The following is a 25,975-nucleotide window of genomic DNA, read 5'->3' as shown; positions in this document are numbered from 1 at the left end:
CACGCCCACAAGGCTACCCAAAAAGCAGCTGTCCTTCAGCTCAAGTAGACGGATGCTACAAGGACCCTGACAAAAACACCTTCCTTGGCATGAGCCAAGGAGTGGATGCCTTGACAGCACTGCCACAGACATGCTTTTTTGCATCGCTTTAAGTGCATTTCTTCTAAGAAAGTCTAACAAGGACCTCGATCCAGCCACGGACAAATGTACATGTCTTCTAAACCCTCCTGTTATCTCCTGTCCCATCCCCAAGCAACCCTGCTTGATGCAGCTGGTTGGCCATCGACTCCAGTACAGCGATTCCCGAGCTGCCCCTCTGGGAGCTACCCAGGAGCTGGGGAGACCCTGCTGCTCTGCAACGGCTGGCCAGCCACAGGGCACCTCCTTCTCCATGGTTTTCAGCTGCCAGAACAGTACTTAAGAGCAGCTAAAAACACGCGAGAGGATTCCCTACCTGCCCTTGTCCTGGGTGGGCTTGCCACAGCTGCCGTGGGACTGCTACCGCTTCCCATCAGGGCCGCAGGCCACACGACACTCCGCTGAGCCCGCAAATCCCAGCTCCCAGCCGTCAGCTCTTCCCTTCCCGAAGCGATGCCACCCTGCGGGCCAGGAGCAGCAGGGGGGCTCTTGCGGCACATGTTCTCCCTCCGCTAAACGAGCTGCGTCAGCTCCGAGGACAACATCACCCGAGATGTGCCCAGCTCCGAGGACCAGCCAGCTGGCTCACAGCAACTCAAATTTCCTCCCTGCTCCGCTTCCAAACCTGACAGTCTGCAGCAGGGCAGTTTCCCCAACCATCGACATGCCACCTCCCCGGCACAGGTCCAACCATGGCTTAGGCCACCCAGCAGCACCAGAGGTCTCTCTTGACACCAACCCGGCAGATGGGGTCTGCTCTTGACAGTAACAAGGGATGGCAGCATCCATGCCGAGCAAGGGCTCGTTTCCTCTGCCGAGGCTGCCCACGGAGGTGCTGAGCAGCCCCAGGCGGAGGTGTCACGCCATGCCTGGTTTGTGCCGGCTCCATCAGCGACTTGCTCCACAGAGGCAGCCAGCCAGCCAGCTGCAAGCAGGTTGCAGCCACAGGTTCAGCCCGGGAGGACTCTGTACCCACCGATCAAGTGGCCAGCATGAGCTTTCTTCTAAAACCCCCATGACAGTCAGTCCTTGGACTCCCCTCTTGTAAAAGGCTCTCAGGATAAACCGTTCTGCTGTTCAGCATCGGAAAACAGGCTCCCAGCTTTCTGCTGGGATTGCCAGGCACCCCAGGGAAATCCGAAAAGAAATCACACTTCCAAGAAGTGCTGCCCAGCCCGGCCGGTGGTGGTGCAGCCAACAGGCAGCCCCGTCATTCGTGGGACCCCCAAATGTCAACGCCTCCTCCTCTCTCCCCCACCACTTCTCTTCCCGTTTTCATAAAGAAAGCAGGTCTGAAAGCCCTTGCTCTTTCTTAAGCGCTCAGAAGACAGAGTTTGGTACCATCACAGCAGAGGGGAGGGCTTGGTGGGGAACACACACACACACGCACTCGCTCCGGAGAGACACCCGTCTCTGGAGCCAGCAATTCCAGTTCGCCCCCATAGCTCTCGCTCCGAATTCACGTTTGCTTTGAATGTATACCCTCCTCTCACACCCACGCTCCAACCTGACGTGGCAGAACAGCCTTTAAGCCACCCAGACACATCTCCCCAAAACGGAAGAATCGTGATGGTATTTGCAATTCAAAATCGACTCTGCAAGGCGGCATCCTCAATTACGTGAGCTGTCACGCATCAAGAGCGACACCACGTCCCAGCAAACACGTCCACCACAGAGCCCCGGGTCCACATCCCAGTGATTCCCAGGTTTCAAAGTCCAGGCTGAAAACGAAATCAGTGCACCCCTATGCACTTTAAAGTCAGGGCTAATATCCATCAGATCTTGCAGAAGTGCAGAAAGACCAGCCTGTCTGCTTGAGCCTTCATTCCCATCTTCCTCTCCCCACTTCAAGGATCCTCAGAGGGAGATTTCCCATGCAGAGAAGGTTGCTGCAGGGTAAAACAGGCGCCTGACTTGCAGGCAGGCCCCTTCCCAGAGCCCTTCAATCGGCTGCCCTTTTCCGTACAGCTTTACCTTAAGGGAATTACCCAGGGATGAAGCTCGCCTCGCTCTGCCCCCTGCCCCTTCCACACCCTCTCCAGCCCCGCTCCGCTCTCCTGCGGACACGCTTGCCGCTCCCCAAAAGACTTTCCTCAACATCCCCCTCCAGCCAGGGCGTGAATCGCAGTCGCGCCCCAGCGCAAACAGGTTGTTCCACAGGAGACAGGAGCGCTGTCTGATCCTGCCAGCAGCTTGTTAAATCAATGGATACAGGGAACTCGGCTCACGCGGTGCCTTATCGGATTCGTGCCGACGCGGGCAAAAGCTCAGCTGTGCATCCTTTCAACTCCTGGTCCTCCCATTCAGGGGATTTTCACTGCGTCCCACTGCCTTCCCATCACAGCCTCTGGTTCTCTTGCCTTTGCAAAAGGTAGTCTGTGCTGCACAAGCTCATCGCAGGGATGAGCCAGGCATACCTACCTAAACCGGACGCTATATCACTGCTAAATAGTGCAAACTCCATCGCAATAGGCAGTCTTCAGGGCTCTAACACCAAACCAGCATGGCGACAACGCTTGGAGGCAACTCTTCAGGCTCAGAATCTCTTGGAGGCTTCAGCAAACCTCATGTTTCTATTCCAAAATTATTTAAACTGCAGGAGATGAGAAATAAAAGTCGTCGGGGCTGAGGCGGGATCGGAGAGTGAAGATCAAATGAAGCATTTCACCGATACAAAAGAAAAACCTAAGTCCCTGGCACGGGGTAGCGCTTGCTTGGTTTAACCATAAGTCTAAACGCAGCTTATGTTTGCAGCGCTTGTCCTGCCCCTGTGTGTTTTAGCCAGCCAGTCTGTATTTTGATAGCACATTCCTTCATGAGCATGTCACAAGTTTTACTGGAAACCTCAGTTCTGCCTGCTGCCTCTAAAAGGTCGCCCCGCAACAGCGCACAGACAAAACACGAAGCTTTTCCTACTCTCAGAGCAGCTTTGTTTTAACATTAAGACCTTAGTTTACACAGAAGCCACTAATCAAAACCCCAGTTACTTTGTCTTAAGGCTGGAGAGTAACACAGGGGAGTTTTTGAAGAACAGTCCCAGCTTCCGGGGATGAGTTTGCATCGCTGCAATTGCTTAGCTGATTTAGGAGCACGAGCCCTGTTTGCAAAGGCACTTTTATGCCGGAGCCTTGCTGACCAAGGCCAGGTTTTTAGATGCATTTAGGCCCCAGTTCAGTTGATAGGAGAACGTATCCCACCAGGCCTGGCTAAAAGCACCTGCAAACAGATGTCAGATGTTTTAGAAGATGCTTCTTTGGCGCATCTCCATTTGCACAGGTACGCAAGCTGTGGGCACGCAGAGTCAGGCCCCTTATCCTTTCTGTCCTCGATATATCGCGATTCGGGGCGGGATGCCCCCCTCGGAGCCCACGCCAGCAACGAGACGCACGCACGCTGCAAAGCGTGTGCGCCTCCGGCCTTTAGGAAGTACCCATGACAAACCGGAGGGTTAGGAGGGAAGCCGACGGCAGGAAAAGCAAGTACTTGCAGGAGCGTTGGGTTGCTCCATGCTGGCAGCCACACGGCCCCAGCTGGAAGCCTGCTTGGCTGTCTAACAGAGAGGAGGGTTTTGCACGCTGGGGGAAAAACCCACCCGGGCCATTCACCTTCTGTGCATTTCCTACGTGGCTCCCACTGCCCGGGACACGCTAAGGAGCACAAAGTTTCCCACTCACGCTGCTGATGATCTGCAGGAAGGGCTCGGGGTGACAGGCTTCGCCCAGACCTCCCAGACCGACTCGTTTCTCTCCGAGCTGCCAGGAGAACACATCTGCACAGCATCAGCCCGACGGTATGTGTCATCTTCGTGCTGTCATTCCCACTGCCCGGCTGGGGGCTCTGCTAGGACAGCCAGCAAACGGCAGGCGGGCAGGAGCCCGGTCCCAGCGCTGCTCGCATCCTTCTCTCCCTTCAGCCCACTCGGGGCCTCGGAGGTAAAACAGCCGCGCTTCACGACACGGGCACGGGACGGCCAAAAACAAGCTGTCCCTACACGCTGCCGTCCCCCTCGCTCCACACCGTGCCCCAACTGCACCCCTCTGCATGTCTCTCACAGCCCACTGCTCGTTTGCTCTCCTACCCCAAATTCCCGTCCCCCCCTTGTTGCTCTTCCTCCGTGCTAAAGGCCTTCAGACACCAGCAGCGGCAAGCGGGGGCGGCAGGAGACAGGCTTTACGTCTCAGCTCCAGTTGCTTTTCTGGCACGTCTGCTTTGAGTAATCCTTGCTCGTGACAGCTCTCGAAGCAGCCCTCCGCGGTCGTGCCTTTAGGCTTGGCAGGAGGAGGGGGAAGGAGGTGGCGTCCCACACCAAGCCCATCTCCACGCCGCACCACCTAGATCTCATCTTTGCCGCTCTCGGCTCAGATGAAACCTATCAGATGAGTTGCTTCCTGCAAACGTTGCTGTGCACGATCCGCAAGCTTTTTTTTTTTTTTTTTTTCTCCCAACTGCTGCCTAGAAAACGCTGCTCTGTGCTGGTATGAATTTTTAATACGCTCCTCATAGCACTGCCTATACGTCATGCACAAAAATATTCCCCATAAAGTCAAAGCTCTGCACTTTCCTTGAGTTATTTACAAGGCCCTGAGCAGCCTTATCTAGCTGTGGCACTGGACAGAGACCTCCAAGCTGGGACTTGGTTCTCTTTTCTCACTGGAGGCTCTACACCCCTGGCTGCAACCCCAGTGAGAACTAAGCGGCTCGAAGCAGAGAGACCACAAAAGGGAGCAGCGCAGGGTGAAAATCCAGATTACGGACAGGCAGTTTCATAAACCTCACAAGGCAGTCCTGATTAAAGGGGTTTAAAACAGACAAGCCCGTTTAAGTGCTCCAGCGGGAGACACCACCACGGAGGAAGCAGGAGAGCAGAAAGCTCTGCTGACGGGCACCAGTTGCAACAGGAGGCTGGTGCAGATGCACAGCTTGCTTCCTAGCGCGGCTGCCTCGGCCCGTACTTCTCCTGGCCGCCGCTCCCACCACAGACTGTCTTTACGTGCACAAGGCTTTCCATCCCAAATAGCGGCCAGGCACTTCACGCGCCCAGGAAGAGCCGTTCCTCTGCTACCGCCGGCCCAGAGCCCTGCGGCATTCAGGACCCGGAGACCCCGCTCCCCAGGGCGGGCAGCCCCAGGCTTGCTGGGGAAGCCGGGCGCGCTGCTCAGCTAAAGCCCCAGCAGTTTTTCCCCGGATGGGGGGGACGTAACAGCAAACGAGGACACCGACGCACCTCAGCGGCTGCAAAAGCTCCGGGGAAACCTTTGGCACCAGGCTGAGCAGTCGGGCGGACGGCGCTTCTGCCGCTCAACTCAGCAGCTATGGGACGGCAACCATTTAAATCACTGATTTACATCTCACCCACTAATTTCCATGAAATGAGTCACTTGAGATCACCTCTCACCAGTGCTGCAGGACAAAAGGCAACTTTATGAAACTCGGAAAACTCTTTGATTGTCCCTAAACATTAATTATCTGTTTCTTAAGTGCATACGAATTAATTACAGTTTAAAATGGAATGCATTTTTTGTTTGTTTGTTTTTTAGAAAACACATTTCCCAAGCCACACATTTCAATACTTCCTCTCACCATACTCGCAAAGCAAGAGTAGGGAGAGCAAGAGCAAATCAAAGTAACTCCATCAAAATAACTCCAGGAGCAGCCGGGATGGTTTGAAGCCTCTGGCACCTTCCGACGGTATGAAACAAGCACTCGGAGAAATAAAGGATGGCACCTACCTAATTCCCAAGCCGGCGTAAGTCGCTGAGCTTTGTGTGCACACAAAGCATGTAACGCCTCTCCTCTTTCCGCGTCTCATGAAATATTGAGCACGGAGAGCGTTTACATCAAGTGACACTATCATCTTAGCAAGAGAACTGCCATAAGGGGGAGATGCTGCGATTTTTGATCCTAAACGGGGAGGGGGGGGGGAGAAGGGGGACTGCAGAAAGCTGAAGAAGGAACCAAGGAATCCTCTAAATTGCTGCATATTTTGCTGCCCTTCTACTTTATGCCCTAAAAAGCTCCCTGGATTCAGCAGATTGCAACACAGCGCTTTCAGACGACTGCAATGCAAAACCATGAAAAATTGATTCGCTTCATTAACATTTTAGGACCTTATTAGCTGAAACGAAATCGACTGTCAAGGCATTTTAAGGAAGAGTCACAGCGTAATGAGCTCAGGGCGAGTCATCTTCATCCCGGAATAGAAACAGGCCCGGCACTCAGTAACCAAGCCCCAAATCTATCTTTTGGTTATTTTTAATGCTCTCTCCCCCCCCCAACCTTGGCACAGAGCCACGAGCACTTTCTCATTCTGCCAACGCAAGGGACCAGCTGGAGAGAAGGCTGCAGGGCCCCAACCTGTCTGCTCCGACCCGCTAACAGCGGGGCACGGCCGCGCGCGCGGCGTCCGCCCAAACGCCAGCCAGCCAGCCGCAGCGGGTCCAAGGAAGGGGGCGACGATTCCTGCGACATCCCGGAAAGCCATAAAGGCAGGGCGGGCCCCCCCAGGTCTGCAGGGGGCCGCCAGGACTGGCCTGCACCCTGCTCGCTCTGGCTCTCCGCACTCGGGCCTCAACACGTTACGAGCTAGCGGGGCGAAGGGCCAGCCGCAGGAGGGGGGAGCCCGAAAGGTTCGCTCCTGGGGACTTCCAGCCTTACGCAAGCCCGAGTCTGGAACCGCAGCCGTCCCAGGCTGAGCCTCTGCTAAATTTAGAAGAGGGTTAGGCAAGGCTGCAAGGCGTTCTTCTCACGACGGCTTGGCTGCTGCAACCAGAACCGGCAGATCACTTTCTGCCTGCTCCAGCGCAGGGACTGGGAAGCAGCGAACGCCGCTGAAGCCAGCTCGCTCAAAGCGGATCGACGGAGGCGGGTCAGCAGGCGACGGATGCAGTCGGTGGAACGCCTTGCTGCGCTACACGATAGATTCGGTAAGTTCACGTGGGTTCAAGAAGAGACCGGATCAATAACTGGAAGAGAGAGTCTAAGCGTTACTAAAGAGACAAATCCCCTGAGCTGAAAAGGCCCAAAGGCTGGGAGAACATTACAGACAAGCATCTTCATGCACTTGGCTTCCCCTCACCCCTGCCCGTGGGTAGCGCACACGTGGTCACGGCTGGAGGCAGGATCCAGGCTACCCAGTCCCTCCGTCTGCAACGAGCCTTCGGCAAAGCCCGGCTGAGAAGCAGAAGACCTGCGATTTCCCTTGCAGCAGCCTCTCCCGCTCTGCCCTAACAGCCTTCGTTTTTTTTAATTACCTGCCTTTTGCCAGCCAAGAAAAAGATGAACAAACCAAAACGCACGTGAAAGACATGTACGTACCTGCGTCGTCCAACAGTTTTCCCCGCGATTAAATAAACTTCTCCCTGGATAAATGTAACTTGGCTCCACGAATTGCTCTTGCCTTAGGGCCATGCCGAGGCTTAAATAAACGTGTTCAGCAAACTCTGAATTGAATGGAGAAAGCTGTTTTTCTAACCGGCGTGGTAAGTATTCTCCTCCAGATCGTTTACAGAGGTATATTGTGCGTGCACCTCACCTTAAGGCAATCTCAGTCCCTCCAAAGCTGCACTCACGGCTCTCCCTGTAGCCTGTTCACCAGGGAGCCCATTCAAGCAAAGGCACAAATTCATGTTCTTTTCCTTCATAATCATACTAGTTTAAGAAACAAAGTCCGACTGCTCTAACTCCCTTTCGTGCTCAAATGTTTGATAAAATAAGTGTTTCATCTGCCGATTGCAGCAATTTAAACTCACCCTTAAGTTAAAGATAAGGGGGAGAAGCCCCATTTTAACATATTAACGCAATGTTCTCTTGAAGCCACCGCACTGTGGGATTTCATCAGTGATTGTCCATCACAGAACTTTTTCTAGAGTCAGGCTCAGTTTGAACAAAATAAAATGCCTCCTTGCTGCTTCTCATGATGTGTTTTTCTCGTCGGACAGAGCGTGATGTTGACTTGGCCGCACGGCCCAAGCAATACAGCAGAAATCAGAGGAGCAGAGCGCTAAAGCCAGTGGCCGACCCTCCTCTTGGTCTCACCTGTAAGTCTCATGTCTTCAGCAGAAGCATTGCTGGGGCACGTGGCAGTGATCTCCAGAGAGATCAGAGCCGGGGTTTCCCTGGGCCAGCAGAGGTGAGAACAGACCGCTGTTTTAAATCCTCTCCAGCCCTTTGGTTTAAAGTATTTCTATTAGTACCAGAATTGCTGTCTTTGAAGTGCGAGTGAGTTGCCGGCTTTGCCCCGCTGAACGGTCAAGAACAAAGCCCCGTTTGTCCTCTTAACAGTAAGAGCTTTACAAAATCTCTTTCTACTTGTCCCCTTTTCCAGAAGGGATGAGGAGGACTAATCTTTTAAATCTTTTTTTTTTTTTTTTGCAGTGAATCCCCGACATTTCCAATCATTTAACCATTCTTTTCTGAACACTCTCGTTTTCTAATATCCGAACAGGTGACTACAGCTAACAGCTGTTATGAGGGAAATAACCAGCCTTTGCTTATGCACACGTTTTCCCCATGGAAAACGGGGAATTTATGGACTTAATATTATAGATTGTTTTACTACCTCAGATGAAAGCAGCTCTGACTGCTCTTTTATTCTGCCACTGGAATGCCTTCCAAAATGGTACATTATGCAAGTTTAGGAACAGTAGCTTTGCCGCTTAGCTCCCCACAGAGTTCACCGCCTGATAAATGCCGTCTGGTTTGGGATTCTCGGTGCCCCAAGATAACAGTAAACTGCAGCATCCTCCTTTGATGTTAAAAACCCCTTCTCCCACAGCAGTCGTGTTCGCCACTGAAACAGCGAGGAGCAAGGCTGTAACGAACTCATCAGCCTCCCAGGGAGGCAACAGCCTTGCCAAGGCAACGCTTCACTCCTCCACCATCTTCTCCATCACACTGCATCAACCCTCACGCTCAGGAGCTGCATGCTCTGCCACGGGGCTCGGCAACAGACCCGAGCTCCTTCTCGGACCTTCTTGGACTATTTGTTCTGCAAACCTGTGTTATTTCCAGTTTTTCCTCCAGGTAGCTTTCCACCAGGAGGGTGACTCCGATACGCTTCTTCCCCAACGTCACTGTAACACAGTCCTGGCCCCCTCTCCTGCGGACGTGGCCTGCACCACTCCTCCCAGAGGGCCCTTCGGAAGAAATAACAATTCCCATGCCTTTATTTGTACTGATCAAAGAGAGAAGACCCAGGAGCGAAGAACCCTGGAGCACCTGGTCAAGACACCACAAGCACGAGGACTGTCAGGACTGGAAGAGCAGGAACCGGCAGGATGAAACACCATTCAGAGCTGGAGCTCAGGCTCCTGGAACCAGACTTTCTCCAAAGGGCAGTTGAAGCAGACAGGGCAGCGTAAGATGCTTTCCAGTGGAAAAGTGGACAAAAGACTCTGGCATACAGGAGGAAAAGACAGCACATTTCAGAGACCATGCGTTATTAAAAAGAGCCAGGGCACTTTCCGCAATACAAAAGCACGGCGACAGCCAAAGAAACCATGGGCAACCACACACAAACTCCCACAAAATGTCGTTAGGGACAAGCAAAGAGCATCCCCTCTTCTCCTGCACTTCACCCAGAATCACAGTTTGCTCTGAAAGATGCATGAGGCTCAGGAAGACCACCAGTATTTTGGAAAGAGAGGGTTTAAAGGGGGCGCACGAGCCAGACTGGATTAGAAAGAGCCTTTCCCTCCCTCCACCACCTGCAAGTTTGCCCCCTGAGGAAAAAATGCAGAGAAGGCACAGACACATCAGCTGCTCTTATCTGCACACGTAAGGATTTTGTGCGCTTGGTGCTAGCTCAAACGTGTCCTGCATTTTTCGGACTTCCCCAGCACCTGCCCAGCTACCAGAGGCGCCTGTGCCCCTTCCCCGTGCTCGCTTCCCTCCCAGCCCTCTTGGCGTCCTGCATTTCTCTTGAGCACGCGGGCCAAGAGAACAGACTTCCAAGCAAGGCAAAGCTTTATTAAAAATGACTTCTGATTAAGAAGAGTTGTAAATCCTTTTGTAACGACGATCGGATTAACCGCGTCACGCAAGGCACTGGGCCAAAAACCCAAGTTACCCATCCAGAGCCAGCCTGCTCCGGTACCCAAACCAGCGTAGCAAACGTCTGCTCTCATCGCAGCCTCTTCAGCCCAAAGGATTTTTATCAGATCCCTGGGTGAATCACTAACGCGCGCAGGTCTTGCCTTGTTTGGCAACGTTTTCTTAACATCATGCACATGCACACACGCGCTTTGGCGCGTCTGCAGCGGAGCTAAACAAAGCGCGCTAGGCTCCCTTTTGCCGTAGCAGACACCAGTGGTTTGCTTTAAAGAAGGACAAGGAACAAATTTAAAATAACAGGCAGCTTTAAAAGCTCCTTGGTAGCTTTCTGTTAAGACAGACTACAGATAAAGCTAATCTTTCTGATCCCAAAAGAAAATTCCCCAAATTTTCCTTTATCCAAAAAAGAAAAAAAAAGTCTTTACTTTAAACCTTGGAGGTACAAATACACTGCTTGGGAAAAGAGCCATATAAGGCTCAACTCTTCATCACTTGTTCAGCATCCCATCCTAGGAAAGCTCTAAGCTGACCACAGCAGCCGCTTGCTGGGCTGAATTATTTGCCCACACAAGCAACAGTTAAGGTCTTGCCAAGGTCCAACAACGATCACCTAAGAGCCATAAGGACTCCCTCCAGGCACATGCACGTGCCTCTGAGATACTGCAAACTTCTTGCTAGTAAGGTTGGCGTGAAAACATCACCAAAGCAAGACCACAGGCTTCTCCTCCAACACCACGAGTACCCAAACCCCTGAGAGCAGAGGTTCTCTGGAGACACACAGCTGGAGCTGTTGGGGAGGACAGAACACACACGAGCTTTCCTCCCCGTGCAATCCTCTGGCACTGTCACGCAGCTGGGCAAAAGCATCTGGAAACGCCTGAAGGTCCAGAGCGAGGCTCATATCAGCTCCGTTTCCACTGGCCTGTTATCACCCGCTGAACGTCTCTGCACGACGGTCCACTAGAAGCTTCAAAAAAAGAGTACTGAGTCCTTGCTCAGCAGATCTCTGGGGACACCGCAGCCAGCACGGAACGGCATCTCTTCCCAGCATCCCACTTAGGTCCGTCTTCACTCCCATCTCAACGTGAAATCAGGCATGGCATGTTCAGAAAGAAGCCAGAAACCAGCTGCAGCAGAGCTGTCAGCCACACTAAATACAAGCTCAAAGTCTCAAGGAGCCGTCTTAAACAAAAAGGACAAAAAAAAAAAAAAAAAAGGGTAAAAGAGTTTGAAAGCTTGAATTATTACAATTGTCACGACACCAAGCAGCCAAGCAGCTCCAGCTGGGCATGACTCGAGCAGTACGTTTTCAAGCCCGGGATGGCTCCGCCACGGTCTGTAACGGCGGCTACAACGAAAGGAAGCGTGTGAATGGAGATCTGCGAAACCGGAGCCGAGACGGTGGTCTCCCCACCTGGACGGGGACAAAACACCACGGCTTCCTCACGCTGCCCTCCTAGAACCCGAATGAGGAGGTAAAATCCAGAACCGCCGGCACTCGCTGCGCAGCCAGGCTGCTGGGGAGAAACACAAAACCTGCTGTCAGAGGGAAGGGCTCATCCCTACCTTTCTAAGAGAGCCCTGAGCCCCAGAGCGAGGGGCGAGGGGGAGAGGGCCTCTGCCAAGACGACAGGACCCTAGAGAGCAGAGCCGGATCGCCGGGGGCCCCACGCGAGGCCAGGACGAGCACGGTGCGAGCAGACAAGACGCGCTGTGTCAGATCACAGGAAGGGGAAGCTCTTTTTTGATAAATTTCCAAAGTTTAGCCACTTGGATAAAACTGAGTCCTTCGCACAGGACAATTTTCCACGTCCAGCGAGTGCCGTTACCTGAAACAAGAGCGTCAAAGTCTCGCTCAGACAAAGGAGGAGTTTGCTCAAAAGGAGGAACTGGAGAAAGGCACCGGGATCTGCAAACTTATCCCGTTAGGTAACGCGTCGAACAAGGCCTGGTGCTCGCTGCAGGCTCCCGGCTCTGGAAACCTGCCACCGAACACCCTCTGCTTCGGCACATTCAACCCCGACCAGCAGCTCTGCCTCTAAAATAAAACCACGTGTAGCGGGCGGGCGAGAAGCCCCACGCCGCCAGGGAGAGGGAGCACACACAAAACCCTCCGTCCTTTCCCTCCTTGCCGCGGCACAAGCTTATCAACAGGAAACTACCACGGCGGGGACGTCCTAGCTGGAGCGCCGGGAGGTCACCCTGGTTGCTCCTCGCCGGGTACAGAGCTCCGGCTTAGCAAAGATGCAGCCTAGGCAAGGCGTCCCCCCGGGAAAGCCAACTTTCTTTGGGCCAGCACGGAGCATCCCGACTCTCCCCGGCCCAGGACGGACCCGCTCGTGGGAGGCGGTGGTGTGATGGAGGTTGGCTCACCAGCAGAGCGTGCAATTAAGGCAGAGGGGGCCAAGGCAGCAGCTGTACCGCCAACCTACAGCACTCTTTAAAACCAGTTTGGGTCCAGGAACGGCTCCCCATTACGGAGCGGTTCAGCGTCACGCAGCTTTTGCTCAGTCGGACGCCAGCGTGTCTGGATTTACGATACCCGTGGGTTCCCCGAGGGCACGGGCAAGAGTCGGCAATTTGCAAGACGCCTTCCACCCTACAGATCTCCTGATACGTGCCGAGCAGCTCGGACGTCTCCTTACCGTCTCTTCCGCTCCTATTGGCCCCATCACGACTAAAGCCCCCTGCAAAGGAAGGGCACTGCTCCTCTGAGCAGCTCCCCATTTCACAGACAGAAGTGAGCAATTACCCAAGGAAGGGGACTGCTAACTTCTGCAGCTGCCCCAGGTCCCCCTTTGCTCCCATATATGTGAGGCCCCAGCTGTTCGGCCCTTTTTAAGGAAAAACCAAATGCATTGCACACCAACACCTTGAAACATTCCCTATCATGCACTGGCATAAACACAGCTGCATCACACTATCTGTTGAGGACTTAATCCTGAAAAATGCAATGGTTCGCAATTTGACAGACAGCGAAGCTATTTTTCCCTGTAATTATGGAGAAGAGGGAGGATGCGTGCAGGGACTAGTGAGATATATACAGTGAAAATACACAGAGACAGCGTGGAGGATGGAGAGACAGGAACGGGAGCATCAGGAGAGTCAACAGAAAGAGATGCAAGCTTTCCAGAATGGATCATCGTTCCCAGCCATTGCCCCATATTTCCACCTTCACTCTTGATCGACCTCGATTCATCTGAGAACATTAATGACGGTGATGAAAATGCAACAGTTGAGGAAGAGGCAATAAAAGACTGGTTTTGGGGTAAGTTTGGGACAGCTTAGCCTCTCCAGTAGTCCTCTGCTTCCAGCCCTGCGCTGACACGTGGGCAACAAATGCATTGCGCTCGTCTTGCGAAGGCCAAGCAAGACCCAGTGGGCATGTTCTCCTTCCACATTTTCACACCGTGTGGTTTCACATGGCAGAAACAGCAGCTAGGTAAATGGGATGCAAATTAGATCAAGCATCTGGGACAGCCAACCCCTGTAGACTGTGCTACCGTGAAAACTGTGGCCGATTTCATTTTTCAGGAAGCTCCTCAACAACCTGGCCCTGCTGCAGGGGCAGGATCTGTCCTTTACCGCAGGCCAGCACTCGCTCTGCAGGACAGGAGATGAAAGGACCTACTAAAAATGCAGGGAACGTGCCCCCAAAGGAATCCAACACACGGAAACGCTGCAGAGTCACTACATCAGATCATTCAAGTGACGCAAACCTCAAGCGAAGCGTGGCAGGATCCTGGGCTCTGTTAGGACAAGCGCCTACGATGTTAATTTTATCACGGCAGCCTGAGGTCCACAAATCGCTTTCCTAGCACTGCTGCTTACTTATTTGCTTCCTTCCTGTTACACTGCGACAAGGAGAGTCTCCAGAAAGCAGGGGTATGAGGGGAAGGAGGAGGAAACAGAAGGGACCGGGAGGGATCCGGGTTTCCTCTCCTATAAAACAAACCAAAAGGCTTATCTGAACTGGACACTTGGCAAGCATCATCCTGCAAACGGGTAAAGGGGAAGATATCCTGGTATCCCTTTTTATAAGGGGTTTTACGGACATGTATTCAGCCATGCTTGTGAAACGCGGCTAACAAAAGCCCAGCAGAAGCCTCCCGTTGTCTCAACAGGACACTTCAGTGTAACCTAGGATGATGCAGCTCCTCCCTGGAGTATTCCAGCATCGCCTCCGAGTCACACGCGGTGACAAAACCTGGCAAGTTTGAACAGGATTCGGTTACCTGCCTCCACAGTTCAGTCTCGTCTGATGCTCGCAAATCGCTGCATTTAACGGAAGCGTCTCCTCACCCCAAAGCCATTGCCTGGTTCACGCAAGCCAAACTGTCAATGCAAAATTAACGTTATCTTGCAAAGTCTATAGGTCCTAGCCTGGTCCATTCCCCCCACAAAGTCCGACTTAGCCACAGCTAAAGCTACTAAGTACACCTTTGAGGGAAGCACAGAGCTCTGGAAAATGACCACTGGAAAAAAAAAGCACAAATCTGAAATTAAGCTTAGGCTTTAAACCACAACCAGCTCAAGCAGGCAAGTGCTCCAGCAGCCACAGCTCAGTGCAATCCACTGGCCACTGGCAAGTCACCCCAACCACAGAGCCCGGGAGACTGCGTCAGTCCTAAAGCACGTTACCACTGACCACTCCAGCAACCCAAACGGCACGCTCAGGACCAAGCTTTAGCCAGGAAAACACCACAAGTACAATACGATTTCAGCCCGCCACCTTCCACCAGCCTGGTGGGGCAGAACCATAAACCCTCAAAGATGGTCCAGATCAACATCTCAGGTGAAATCCAGCTCGATCTTCTCCTGGATTCTCCCAGTGCCAACCAGCCCGCAGGTCTTTCCTGGTCTTTCCTTCCCCACAGAAATTATCCCAGTTCTCATACCCATCTCCCAGCAGAGACATCCCCAGATGCTGCATCCCAGGACAAATTCTCTGCAAACCGCTCATCTGGAAGAAGGCCACATCCACGTGGGTGACCCTCCTGTTCCAGGAGGTGTTACCTGTGTCCTGTACACCCAGCAGCTTCTAAAAACGCCAAGGATGGCAGATCATTAGAGAACATGTTAGGCAACAAGACGCCACAGCATACAGGAGAATTATCTATCACATAGACATATTCATATTTCGCTTTTAAACAGATGCTCATTTTTTCAGAGCCCTGCCCCAATGTCAAGTAACATGGTCACAACACCCCCAAAAGACAGCAAAGATGACTTCCCACCATCCTCTCCCAAGGCACAAAAGGAGGAATAGGGTCTAGCAACATATTTGCACCTTGGAGCCTTCCTCTCAAAAGACATATGCACCCCATAGCATCTTAAATACGGAAAGCTTGCATCAGCACAAGGATTCCTGTCACAAAAGACAGAAGATAGCGTCCTTCATAAATCAATTATGTTCTGTAGTTTTTTGTTTGGGGTTTGTTTGGTTTTTTAAAACTTCCATAGCAAACGCTTGGATGACACGCATGATGTGCCCCAACCAACCTTACAGGGGAAAGCCTAGCACGCTTTCAGGTGTTTTTAACGAACGAGGCACGGCAGCACAAAAAATTGGTGCACGCAGCAGGAAACAAAGCAGGTTACAGGACATCTGCACCCCCAGCGCGATGAAGCAGAGCACGAATCGGTCCTCAAGCAATCAGCTGAATGTGGAGAGGGGAAAACCTACACCAAGATTTTATCTGAAGAGCCACTCACCCCCACGGTGGGTAGTTTTTAAGAAGTTCTTGCGCAATGAAATGAAGAGTCATTTGGGATGAGCAGCTCTTTTATAATTGTTTCCTGCAAAGACAAATCTCAGCAACTCTTAAAAAAAGTAATGCAATAAAGGCCAAGAACTCTGCTTTGCTTCACTAACCAAACCAAAAAGATCTACTCAATCGAATCTAGCAGTTCCCTGACCCAGTGATGGCAGTGCAACGTCTGGAGGGCCCGAGGCCTGGAGATGACTCTCCGCGTGGAATAAGGCAGGGCTAGGCAAGCCATTAAGGAAGGGCTCAGGGAAATTTTGCTATGCAACAAGCCCATTTGAACCATCACCCCTTTTTTCTCGGCCTTGCTGGCTAGGGGGTATAAATTAGAAGATCTTGCCATACACATGCATTGTTAATACAATAACATTTCCCCCCAACAGCAGCTTGCAAGCCTGTTTTCTTCACTATCGAGCATCTCACTGGAAGATTGCTGGCACGTCTGGAGGGCTTTACAACGTTTATATTTAGAAGCAAAATCAAGAGCTCCTTGCCCAGAGAGATCTCGCAGATACCCAGCAGGAGAGGCAGCCTATGTTGCCAGCCTAACAACCATCCAGGGAGCAGAAGACTTTTCTCGTACCGCTGCCAACATACCAGGAAACTTTTCCTCTAGCAGAAACGTATCAAAAATTTTCACATATGGAAGAGAATTCCTCCAAGCAGTTTGAAATCACGCATGCTGCAATCCTAACTTCAAGTAATTTTGGCAAGTACCTACTTTAATGTTCCTAGCATGGAATGTACATAGATAGATACATACACACACAAAAGGATGCACACAATACGTGACAACCAACAATGGCAGCACTTTAAAAAAGCAATTCAATGCCCAAGGCTCTCTTCCGGCATCCACAGCGAGTCTGTCCCTTCTGTTTCCGTTTCCTGAGTCAGTTTGACGGCGAGCTGCCCCGACACCAGCTGCCGTGAGCACAGCGGGCGGGCGTCCGGACCGGACCGCTCAGTAGCTTTGGCAGCAACGAGCCCCAGCTCTGAGCCAGCCACTCCAGTTTCTCCCCAAGGGCTGGTTCCCACACCCCGTGCTCCACCAGCCACGCTCCCAGTGTGGCCGGCCACGCTGCACGCCGCGCTCTTCCTCTGGCGACTTCTCTGCTCCTCCTCTCTCTGCTCCTCCGATTTCACAAAGCCAGAGCTTTGTTGCCTCTTCTCCCAACATATTGGTTAAATTAGAGGATGCTCCACCACAGCCACCAAGCGAGAGGACCTCAAGCGCTCACCATGCAACATACTGCTTAACACAAAGCCTGGGTTTCCACACCATTGCGTACAGCAAGCCACATCACCCAAGACCATCGCTTTAGCAGCACACAAATCAGTCCTCAACTGGTAAGCTAAATAAACAGCGCTCTAGCGCTATTTTCCCAATCCCACTAGTTTCCCCAAGCTTAGCAACTGATCCCTTTTCCTTCCAGTTCATTGGGCCTTTTCCTGCTTTACCCTCCTGCCACCCAGATCATCAATGTCTGGTGCTTATGCTGTGCTGAAGTCTTGCCCCACCAGCCACAGCACTCCACCAAAGCCGCGTCTTTCAGGAGAGCGTGACGACAGCCCCCAAAAGCTGCAGCATCTACCTTGAAAATAAGGCCAGAAAAGACCCAGTTCTCAAACAGGGCCAATAAAAGGCTGCCAAATGCTGGCATCAGGCTCTATTACAAGCAGGCGTTGCTCTAACAGCAATTGTCTATGCAAAAAAAACCCCGGCCACCTGTAATTTAATTACAAAGAAGAACAACCAGGCACCTGACACCAGCCCTTCTTTCAAAGGCTGCTCAAGTTTTTGGAGCCAACTTCAATTTTTGAGACCTTCTGACCAAACCGGTCTCACCTGCTGCCTCCTCTCCTGGTGTGGGGCTTGCCAGCGTGACACAGCGTGGGATCTCCTACCTCCCCACCTCGTGACTCCATCCCAGCTGCTGAAGGAGTTCATGCTCACTTCCGACTCCGACATGGGGAAGGCGAGCATGGTTCACCTCGAATCACGTGCATAATAAGGTGACCTAGAATTAGCCCTGCTCTGGCCATGGCAGAGGGAACTACGCTACGATAGAAAGAAAACACCTTCTTCTGCACCCCAAGGGTGACTGCCGTATACTCCTGCCTTCTGCTTATCTTTCATATTCCTATATGGCACATATGACAGGCAGAGCGGAGGCTCGTGATCTCCCCTCTGTTTTGATGCCTTACGAAGGGGGCAGCAAGGAGGGAGCAAGGCAGACAGAAGAACCGCGCTTTCTCTCCGCAGGAGGCCTCTCCAGCTCTCAGCAGTCCTGCAGCTTCTCTCCACACTCCCCGTAGCTTTGCAGCATCCTTTTGGAGAGGGGCTGCTGGGTTTGCACACAGCATCTTTGCCTGCGGCTGTGTGCGCGTCGGCACATTTTTAATCCACGAAAAACTGAGATCACCTTGTCTTGCTTCTGACAGCGTTTGGTCAGTTCTGCGCAGCCGGCGCGAGCCCCTGGCCTTCTCATGCCTGCGTTCCCATAGCCAACTCCATAAGCAGGAAAAAAAAGAAAACCACTGGTCAAGCACAAAGCCCCCAAAGCCGAAAGGATAACACTGGGATGCCTTGTGCAGAACGCCACTCGGATGAGCCTGAGCCGGCCGGGACCCAGCCTGGCTCAGAGCACGGTTGGACTGTTTCAACGTACCCTCTTACGTTTCATCCGACGTCGTTCCACCTCCTCCTCGCAAATCCCCGAGGGTTCTCTCCAAGAAACAGACGGGCTTTTGTAATTCTGAGGTCTGGCAAAGGTTAGCAGAACCCCCCTCGCCCCTCCCCACCGCCGCGGGCGGACTGGCTCCCAAACAGCCAGGCAGAGCATTGCTCTCCAGGCTCCTTCCACCCTGCGGTAAGAGAAGAGTACGTGCACACACGCGTGTTTTGCCCGACTTTAGAGACAAGCTAGAAATCCACAACTCTGCAGCCCCTTTAAAAATCCCTGCATTTTTGCAGAAGGGGGGGCGGCAGCCGGGCGGTCAGCAGGTGCAAACAAGGAGAGCCTGGAAAATCCGGTCACGCTACTTTGCCCGTTCAAACAAAGCGCACGTGTCCGCCAGGCAGGCGGCGGCGGCCCCCCCATCCTCCAGCCACTCTATAGCTTATCGGACGCGAACCACCTAAGAGCCCTTCAATCCAGGGACCAAAGAAACATCGCGTACAAAAATCACAGCATTTCACAATGCCTGGGGCAATCCCACCGAGATCGCACTGGCTTGCAGCGGAAACCGATTCGTGTCGGTCAGTCCAAGCGGGGATAGGCCTGTCTCAGTCTGCAAGGGGTCTTTTTGCTTAGATATAGAGCAAAAGAAAAAAGAAAAAAATTCAGCACTTCACTTATCAGCCGAGCTGACGACTGCAGCATCAAAGCGCGCTGAGCTTCCAGCTCAGATTCCAATTCAGTTACTATTTCACCCAGCTACAAAACTATGTTTCAGACATAAAAACTTCCTTAAAAGGACCCTGCCAAGGCATTTTTTTTTTCTTTGTCATCTGCAATAAACCCTCAAAAGAACAAATCCAGAATCCCGATTCTTATTAACCGTTTCTGTGCCCACTGGCTTGTTCCGAGAAAATTTCGGTGTGTATTAAACAACAGAAGTTTTAGAGCCTGTGCGTGAAGGGCCGAGTGGGAAGGAAGGGGGGTTAAAAGCTAGGATTGAATATTCGTGGCCAAATCCTCAACTCACGAACATCCAAGTCCCCTCTTTGAAGGGGATTCCAACGAAAATTTTGGATGACCACAGAATGCACCGTCGGTTTCACTAACGACAACACAGATTGCACAACCGGACGTGCAGCCAAGCTGCACTTCCATTTTTGAGCACAGATTTGGCAGTGTCTCCACAGAAATATTTCCCTTATTAAGGTCAACAGGCAGCAAAGCCATTCGTCAACACAGTCCTAAAAAGACCACAGCCCTAGTTAAGCGTTAGCAGCGCTGTAATTGCCTGGAATTTCCCTCAGAAGAGCTCGGGAAGAAAGAGACGTCTCCCTCACTGTGCATTTTCATAACGCGAGACACACTCTTGCCCTACTTGCTTGTTCACATGTCTCGTACAGCTCATGGAGTTCACGGCTGAGCGAGGTTTAAGTAACCTCTTTTGGCACCTGCGCCAAATGATGTGCTGCCTACCGGCACCCCAACTTCCCAGCACGCCAGGCTTGGCTGCCTGGTGGCAGCAATCTCTTCCCACCTTCAGGAAACATATATGATCCAGCCAAAGCCAAAGGGAAAGGCCATTCGGCTTCAACGCTCTCCTTGTTCTTCTGGGCCTGCTCAGATGGCAGAAAGATGCCAACCATCTTTGCGAATGCCATCGGGATCGCCTTCACGTTTCACCCGTGAAACATCACCTGTTTGCAAAAAGGATCAGCCAGGAAGCATTCACAAAAAAATACGTGCGGCCACAGGTCCCGTCTAATCGCAAGCTGAACCTTCAGGACTCGGCTCTTAACACCTGGACGTACAGTTTGCTCTCTTGGCTCATTTTTTTAGGCCTTTATTTTATTTTTTTTGGAAAGCATTGCTCAGGGCACCGTGTCGGCAGCAAGGGAAAGGGATCATGCTGCTGCTGCTCTGCAATTTGCACAGCATGGGTCCGCACGCCCGGCCCTCCCCACGCACACGTACAACGGCCCTTACGTAAGCTAATGCGTTTAGAGGCAGATGCAACCAACGGAGCCGGGATGCAGGCTGAGGAGCAAAAAGCATCTCCTTATTTTCAGGCCCAGAAAAAGGGGAAAAAAAAAGCACCACACGCTATTATCCACATTCGCCTACGAACCGATTTGGCACCGCCACTTGCTTCAACTTGAGTCACACTCCTGCTCCCTCCCTATTTCAGATTACCTATAAAAAAACAAGGTTTAAAAATACTTCCAGCACGGCTGGGGAGGAAATGGGCGTTTCTAGAGCGCTGCTTACGGTTCAGAGGGGGGTTTGATTTCTCACGGATCGGCATGCCGAAACGCCTTTCCCGCGGCGCCGGCAAACCCCAGAGCCGTACAGCGGGGCAGGGAGGAGGTGGGTCAGAAGGCAGCACCTGCACGCGTGCAAAGTAAAGCAGACGCCGCCGGAAAAGACCAGCGCGGTCACGGCTTTAAAAAGCACCGCGGCTAGTTACATTCCAGAGGAGAGAGACGATGCTTTTTTTCTTTCGAAAAAGCGGGACGGCAGGGGATGGAAGGGAAAGAACTGGGGTTTTGTTTTCTTAGGAACAATAGCTCCCAAACCTGCAGGCTGGGAACCGCTCCTAGGTGAGCCACGGACACAAAGAAGATGGAGCATCCTTCTCTCTTCAGGGAGGAATGCTTCCCGTCGGAGACGGGACCTCATAGGCAAGAGGGAGCTTTTTATATATAGGCTATACGTAGGCTATATATAGGCTGTATTTTTATATAGGGCTATGAAGGTCAAAACACCCAGCGCCTACTACAGGGAGCTTTCCCACGTTCTCAGCAGCTACATCACAGATCATGGTTTTTGGGGGGGGGCCCAGGGGTCTTTTCGCAGTCTCCATCTGTGATTACAAACAGCCCCAAGAGAAGGGGAGGCTGCGAGCTAAAGGGAATAAGGAGAAAAACGCAGAACTATTCACAGGAACCAAAGCAAGGAGGACAGGGCTGGGCCCTTCCAACAGCAACACGGCCAGTCCTCGGGGCCAAAACCCCGCAAGCAGAGGAAAAAGGCACCCAAAGGTGGACGTTACCCCCACCACCACCACCACCACCATTGCCTCCATCTCGGAACAGGGTTATTTTAAGCCTGTCTCCTTGGAGCCACCCTAATATCTCCTCGCACGACCCAAGTCATCAGGGAAGAGAGCTACAGGAAAGGCGAAACGCGGCAGAGCCGAGACCGACACTGCAAGCCTCCCTCCCGGCAGGGGCGAAAGGCCGGCCGGGTCGCGCCTTACCTGGGAAGGTGTGCGGGTTGGGCGACCCTCTTTTAAGGCACTTAGAACAGAGGACGTGCACAGTGTAGTACAGGCCCGGCCACTCTTGGAGCAGGACGTTCAGTTCTTCCACTAAAGGGGTTATGGCTTGCCAGGCTGTCCAGATATTTGGTAGGGACGCGTGACTAGCGATAGAGAGAGTGTCCGGCTGCAGAGCTCCCCGGGCAGGCCGGTAACTCACCACCACCGGCACCTTCCCCCGGTAGGCGTAGATCTGGTATTTGCCATCCGACCGCTGAACCACGTGGCTGTTGATCTGGACGCTGTAGCGGGCGAACAAGCCGGGTGGGAAAATGAACGGGAAGCTGTACTCAATCTGCAGCTGCTCGACCACAAAGGACTGTCCGCTCAGGTTGGCGCCGTTAATCCACGCCTCGGCGTGGGGCACCTCGTTCTTCACGTAGCAGGGGAACTTGTACCAGGCAGCCGCCCCGTTCAGGGGCTTGCATTTGGGTTTGTTGACGCAGTAGCAGAGCCCCATCTTCTCCAGCAGCTCCAGGATGAGCTGCAGGTCCTCCCGGCTCTGGACGTGGGGCTTGAGAAGCAGGCGGATAACGTGGGCGGGGAGGAGGCCGTGCAGCAAGAAGCCCTCCACGTAGTGGTGGAGCTGGGTGGCCCTCAGCTCATCGACGGGGGCGTCGCCGAGCAGCTTCTGGAGCAGCACGGTGGCATCCCGCTGGCAGAAGACGTTGAGGATGTCGATGAGCCGCGGCAGGTTGTGGAACACGTACTCCCGCAGCGTGAGGTGCTCCTCAAAGTAGAGGAGCTTCCCGCTCTCGTGCAGGTAGGACAGCGCGCTCTGGAGCCGATCCTCGGTCAGGCCCGCCTGCAAGCCCAGCCGGGCAGAGTCCCACCAGCTGAGCCACAGCTGCTGAGCCTGAGGCTGGAAGTGCAGCTCCTCCAGCACCTGCCAGGATTTGGGCAACACTCGGTGCAGGTTCGGGAAGATGTCCCGGTGCTCGGCCACCGAGAGGAGTTTGTCCCGCAGGCGACGCACCTGGCAAGAGTCCCGGCAGCTGAAGGGCAGCACCGGGGAGAGGATCTGCGGGCGGTTGTTTAAAAGATACTGGAACTGGGCTTTCTTCCGCCGCAAGTTCTTGTCCGAGACCCCGTAAAAGGCGGCGTGCGGGCTGGAGCAGCGCAGGTCAAAGTCCTGTGCCAGGGCCTCATCCACCTGCTGGACCAAGCTCTGGAGTCCCTCGGCATCCCGTTTCTCCTGCAGAGCGATCTGGTGATGGATGTCCAGGCACTTCTCCTCCAGCTCCCGCTCCGCGCAGAGGTCGGCGTGGGTCCCCACCATGCACACCACAGCGTGGGGCACCTTGGAACCAAGCCAGTGCAAGAAGTAGCCCACAGAGCGGTAGAAGTGCTGAGGGACGTAGGCACTCAGATTCACCACCAGCACATACAAGGCTCCGGGCGAGAGGAAGAAAGACTGGATGACATCGTAGCTCGGATCCCCCGCGAGCTCGTACACGATGAACGTCAGGCCCCTCTCCGCGTCCGCCGTCCAGTCCATCACCTCGATGCCCTTGCTGCCTCCGGGCAGCCCCGCTGCCGACGGCGCTTGGGAGGCGTCCGGCGATGGCGCAGGGCACGGGGCTTCGTGAAAAGCGGGGGGGACGTCCTGCCGCTCAGCGGGGAGACGCTCCAGCGGCCGCGTGGAGGCGGCGCCCCGAGGCTCCGGGAAGGGGCGGCCCGCAACGCGCGCTCTCCCGGCGTCTCGCTGCTGGCCGGGGCGCCCGCGGGGCTGGGCACCGCCTGCCTCGGGGCGCCCCGCGTCCTCGTCCATGAGGCGCCGCCGGAGCGAGGTCTTGCCCGCGTCCTTCGGGCCCATGAGGACCAGCTTGAGGCGGGGCTTGAGGGCCGGCTGGGAGTGGGCCAGCTCCTGCTGGTAGGCCGCGATGTAGGGGATGCCCTTCATGCACACCTCGTAGGGGGGCTGGATGAGAGGGTTGTCCTTGATCTTCCACAGGGTGACGCGGGAGAGCTGCCCGAAGCCCTCAGGCAGGATGGCGATCTGGTTGCCCTGCAGCACCAGCTCCTCCAGGCTGCGGAGGAGCACGATGGAGTCGGGCAGGTAGCGGATGCGGTTGTTGTCGAGCCAGAGGGTGCGGAGCTGGCGGAGCTGGCAGAGGCGAGCGGGCAGCAGGGCGAGCTGGTTGCGGCTCAGGTAGAGCTCCTCGAGGCCCGGCAGGGCGAGGACGGCGGCGGGGAACTCGCCCAGCAGGTTGGAGGAGAGGTTGAGCATCTTGAGGCGCTGGAGGCGGCCGAAGCCGGCGGGCAGGGCGCGCAGGCGGTTGCCGTCGAGCATGAGGCTCTCGAGGGCGGCCAGCTGGCAGAGGCCGTCGGGCAGGGCGGCGAGCCCCGTGCCGCTGAGCCAGAGCACCTTGAGGCGGCGCAGGGCGGCGATGCCCTCGGGCAGGGCGCCCAGGTGGCGGTTGCCGGAGCAGTCGAGCTCCTCGAGGGCGGGCAGCTCGAGCAGGGCGGCGGGGAAGGCGGGCAGCAGGTTGTGGTCGACGTCGAGGGCGCGCAGGCGGCGCAGGCGGGCCAGCCCGTCGGGCAGGCGGCGCAGGCGGTTGAAGCTGAGGTCGAGCTCCTCGAGGCGCCGCAGCTCGGGCAGCCCCGGCGCCGGTCCCGGCGCCGGCGCGGGCCCCTCGGCGCCCAGCTCGTTGTGGCTGAGGCTGAGCTTGCGCAGGCCGCGCAGCGCCGCCAGCGCCGCGCCGTCGCCCAGGCCGCGCAGGCGGTTGTGGCTGAGGTCGAGCTCGGCCAGGCGGCCCAGGCGGCGCAGCGCGGCCGCGGCGGGCAGGCGGCGCAGCCGGTTGCGCCTCAGGCTCAGCGCCCGCAGCGCGCCCGCGCCCGCGCCCAGCTCCTCGGGCAGCTCCTCCAGCCCGCGACCGCACAGGCTCAGCGCCGCCGCCGCCGCCGGGGCGGGGGGGGAGGCGGCAGCGGCGGCGGCGGCGGCGGGCGGCCCCCCCGGCGGCCCCGCGTCCGCCTCCTCGCCGTCCGCGTCGCTGTCGCTGTCGGTGCCGGGCTCCGGCTCGGGCTCCGGCTCCGCGGCGCCGGCGCCGCCCCGCGCCTTCCGCGCGCGCTCCGCGGCCCCCGCGCCGGGACGCAGCGGCCGCAACGGCTCCGTCTGCGCCATGGCCCCGCCGCCGCCGCCACAGCCGCCGCCGCCGCCGCCCTCCCCTACCTGCCGCCCGCCATGGGCGCGGCGCCGCCGCCGCCGCTGCTGCGGGCTGGGGCTCGCTCGCTCCCTCCCGCCGCGCCGCGCCGCTGCCCGCCGCGCACGTAGCCGCCGCCGCCGCCGCCGCCGGGGGCGGGACCCGCCGCGGCGCCGACCGCTCCGCCCCGCCCCGCGCTACCGCCCCGCCGCCCCGCCCCGCCCCTCTCGGGGGTCCCGCCGCTGCCTGGCTCGCTCCTGCGCCAGGGAAAGGCCCTTTCCTCCTTTTCCCCCCCCTTTTTTTCCTTTCTCCTTTTTTCTTTTTCCTTTTTATCCTTTTTTGTTTTTTCCTTTTCCCTTTTTTCCTTTTTATCCTCTTTTTTCCTTTCCCTTTTTCCTTTTTCCTCTTTCCTTTTTTCCTTTTCCTTTTCCTTTTTTTTCCCTTGTTTCTTATCCTTTTTCCTTTTTTCTTTTTCCCTTTTTCCTTATCCTTTTTCCTTTTTTTCCTTTTTCCTTCTTTTCTTTTTTCTTTTCTCTTTTCTCTTCCTTTTTTTATCCTCTTGTTTCCTTTTTTATTTTTTCCGCTTTTCCCTCTTTTTTTTTCTTTTCCCCTCTTTTTCCTTCCCGCCCCCAGCCTTGCAGGGTTAACCCGCTTTCCCGCTGCGGCGCTCAGTCCCAGCGCTGCTTCAGCGCCGCCGGGGCAGCGCAGCGCGGCCGCCTCCCCGCGGCGCTTCGTCCCCCGCCGGCGCCCGGCCCGGGGGGCGGCCCGGGGGGCGGCGCGGCCACCGCGCGTGGGGGGGCCGCCGGCAGGAGGGGCGCGGGGTCCCCGGCGCTGCTCGGGCTCGCGCAGGCCGGAGAGACCGGGAGAGACCGGGAGAGA

The 25,975-nt window shown here is 55.0% G+C and overlaps 1 protein-coding gene across 3 annotated transcripts in view; it reads right to left on the bottom strand.

Moving 5' to 3' along the window:
• Positions 1–25,077, bottom strand: part of MFHAS1 (multifunctional ROCO family signaling regulator 1) — a 30,898-nt gene extending 5,821 nt beyond the window's left edge. For all 3 annotated transcript variants that reach the window (XM_067297282.1, XM_067297283.1, XM_067297284.1), the window contains exon 1: positions 21,894–25,077. In XM_067297282.1, coding sequence (XP_067153383.1) covers positions 21,894–25,077 — 3,184 coding nt within the window. The remainder of the gene's footprint in view (positions 1–21,893) is intronic.
• Positions 25,078–25,975: the final 898 nt, after the last annotated feature.

This window comes from Apteryx mantelli, chromosome 5, assembly GCF_036417845.1.
Source record: "Apteryx mantelli isolate bAptMan1 chromosome 5, bAptMan1.hap1, whole genome shotgun sequence".
NCBI classification, from domain to species: domain Eukaryota; kingdom Metazoa; phylum Chordata; class Aves; order Apterygiformes; family Apterygidae; genus Apteryx; species Apteryx mantelli.
The sequence above is the reverse complement of the archived record's forward strand: the minus strand, read 5'-3'. Positions and strand labels throughout refer to the sequence as shown.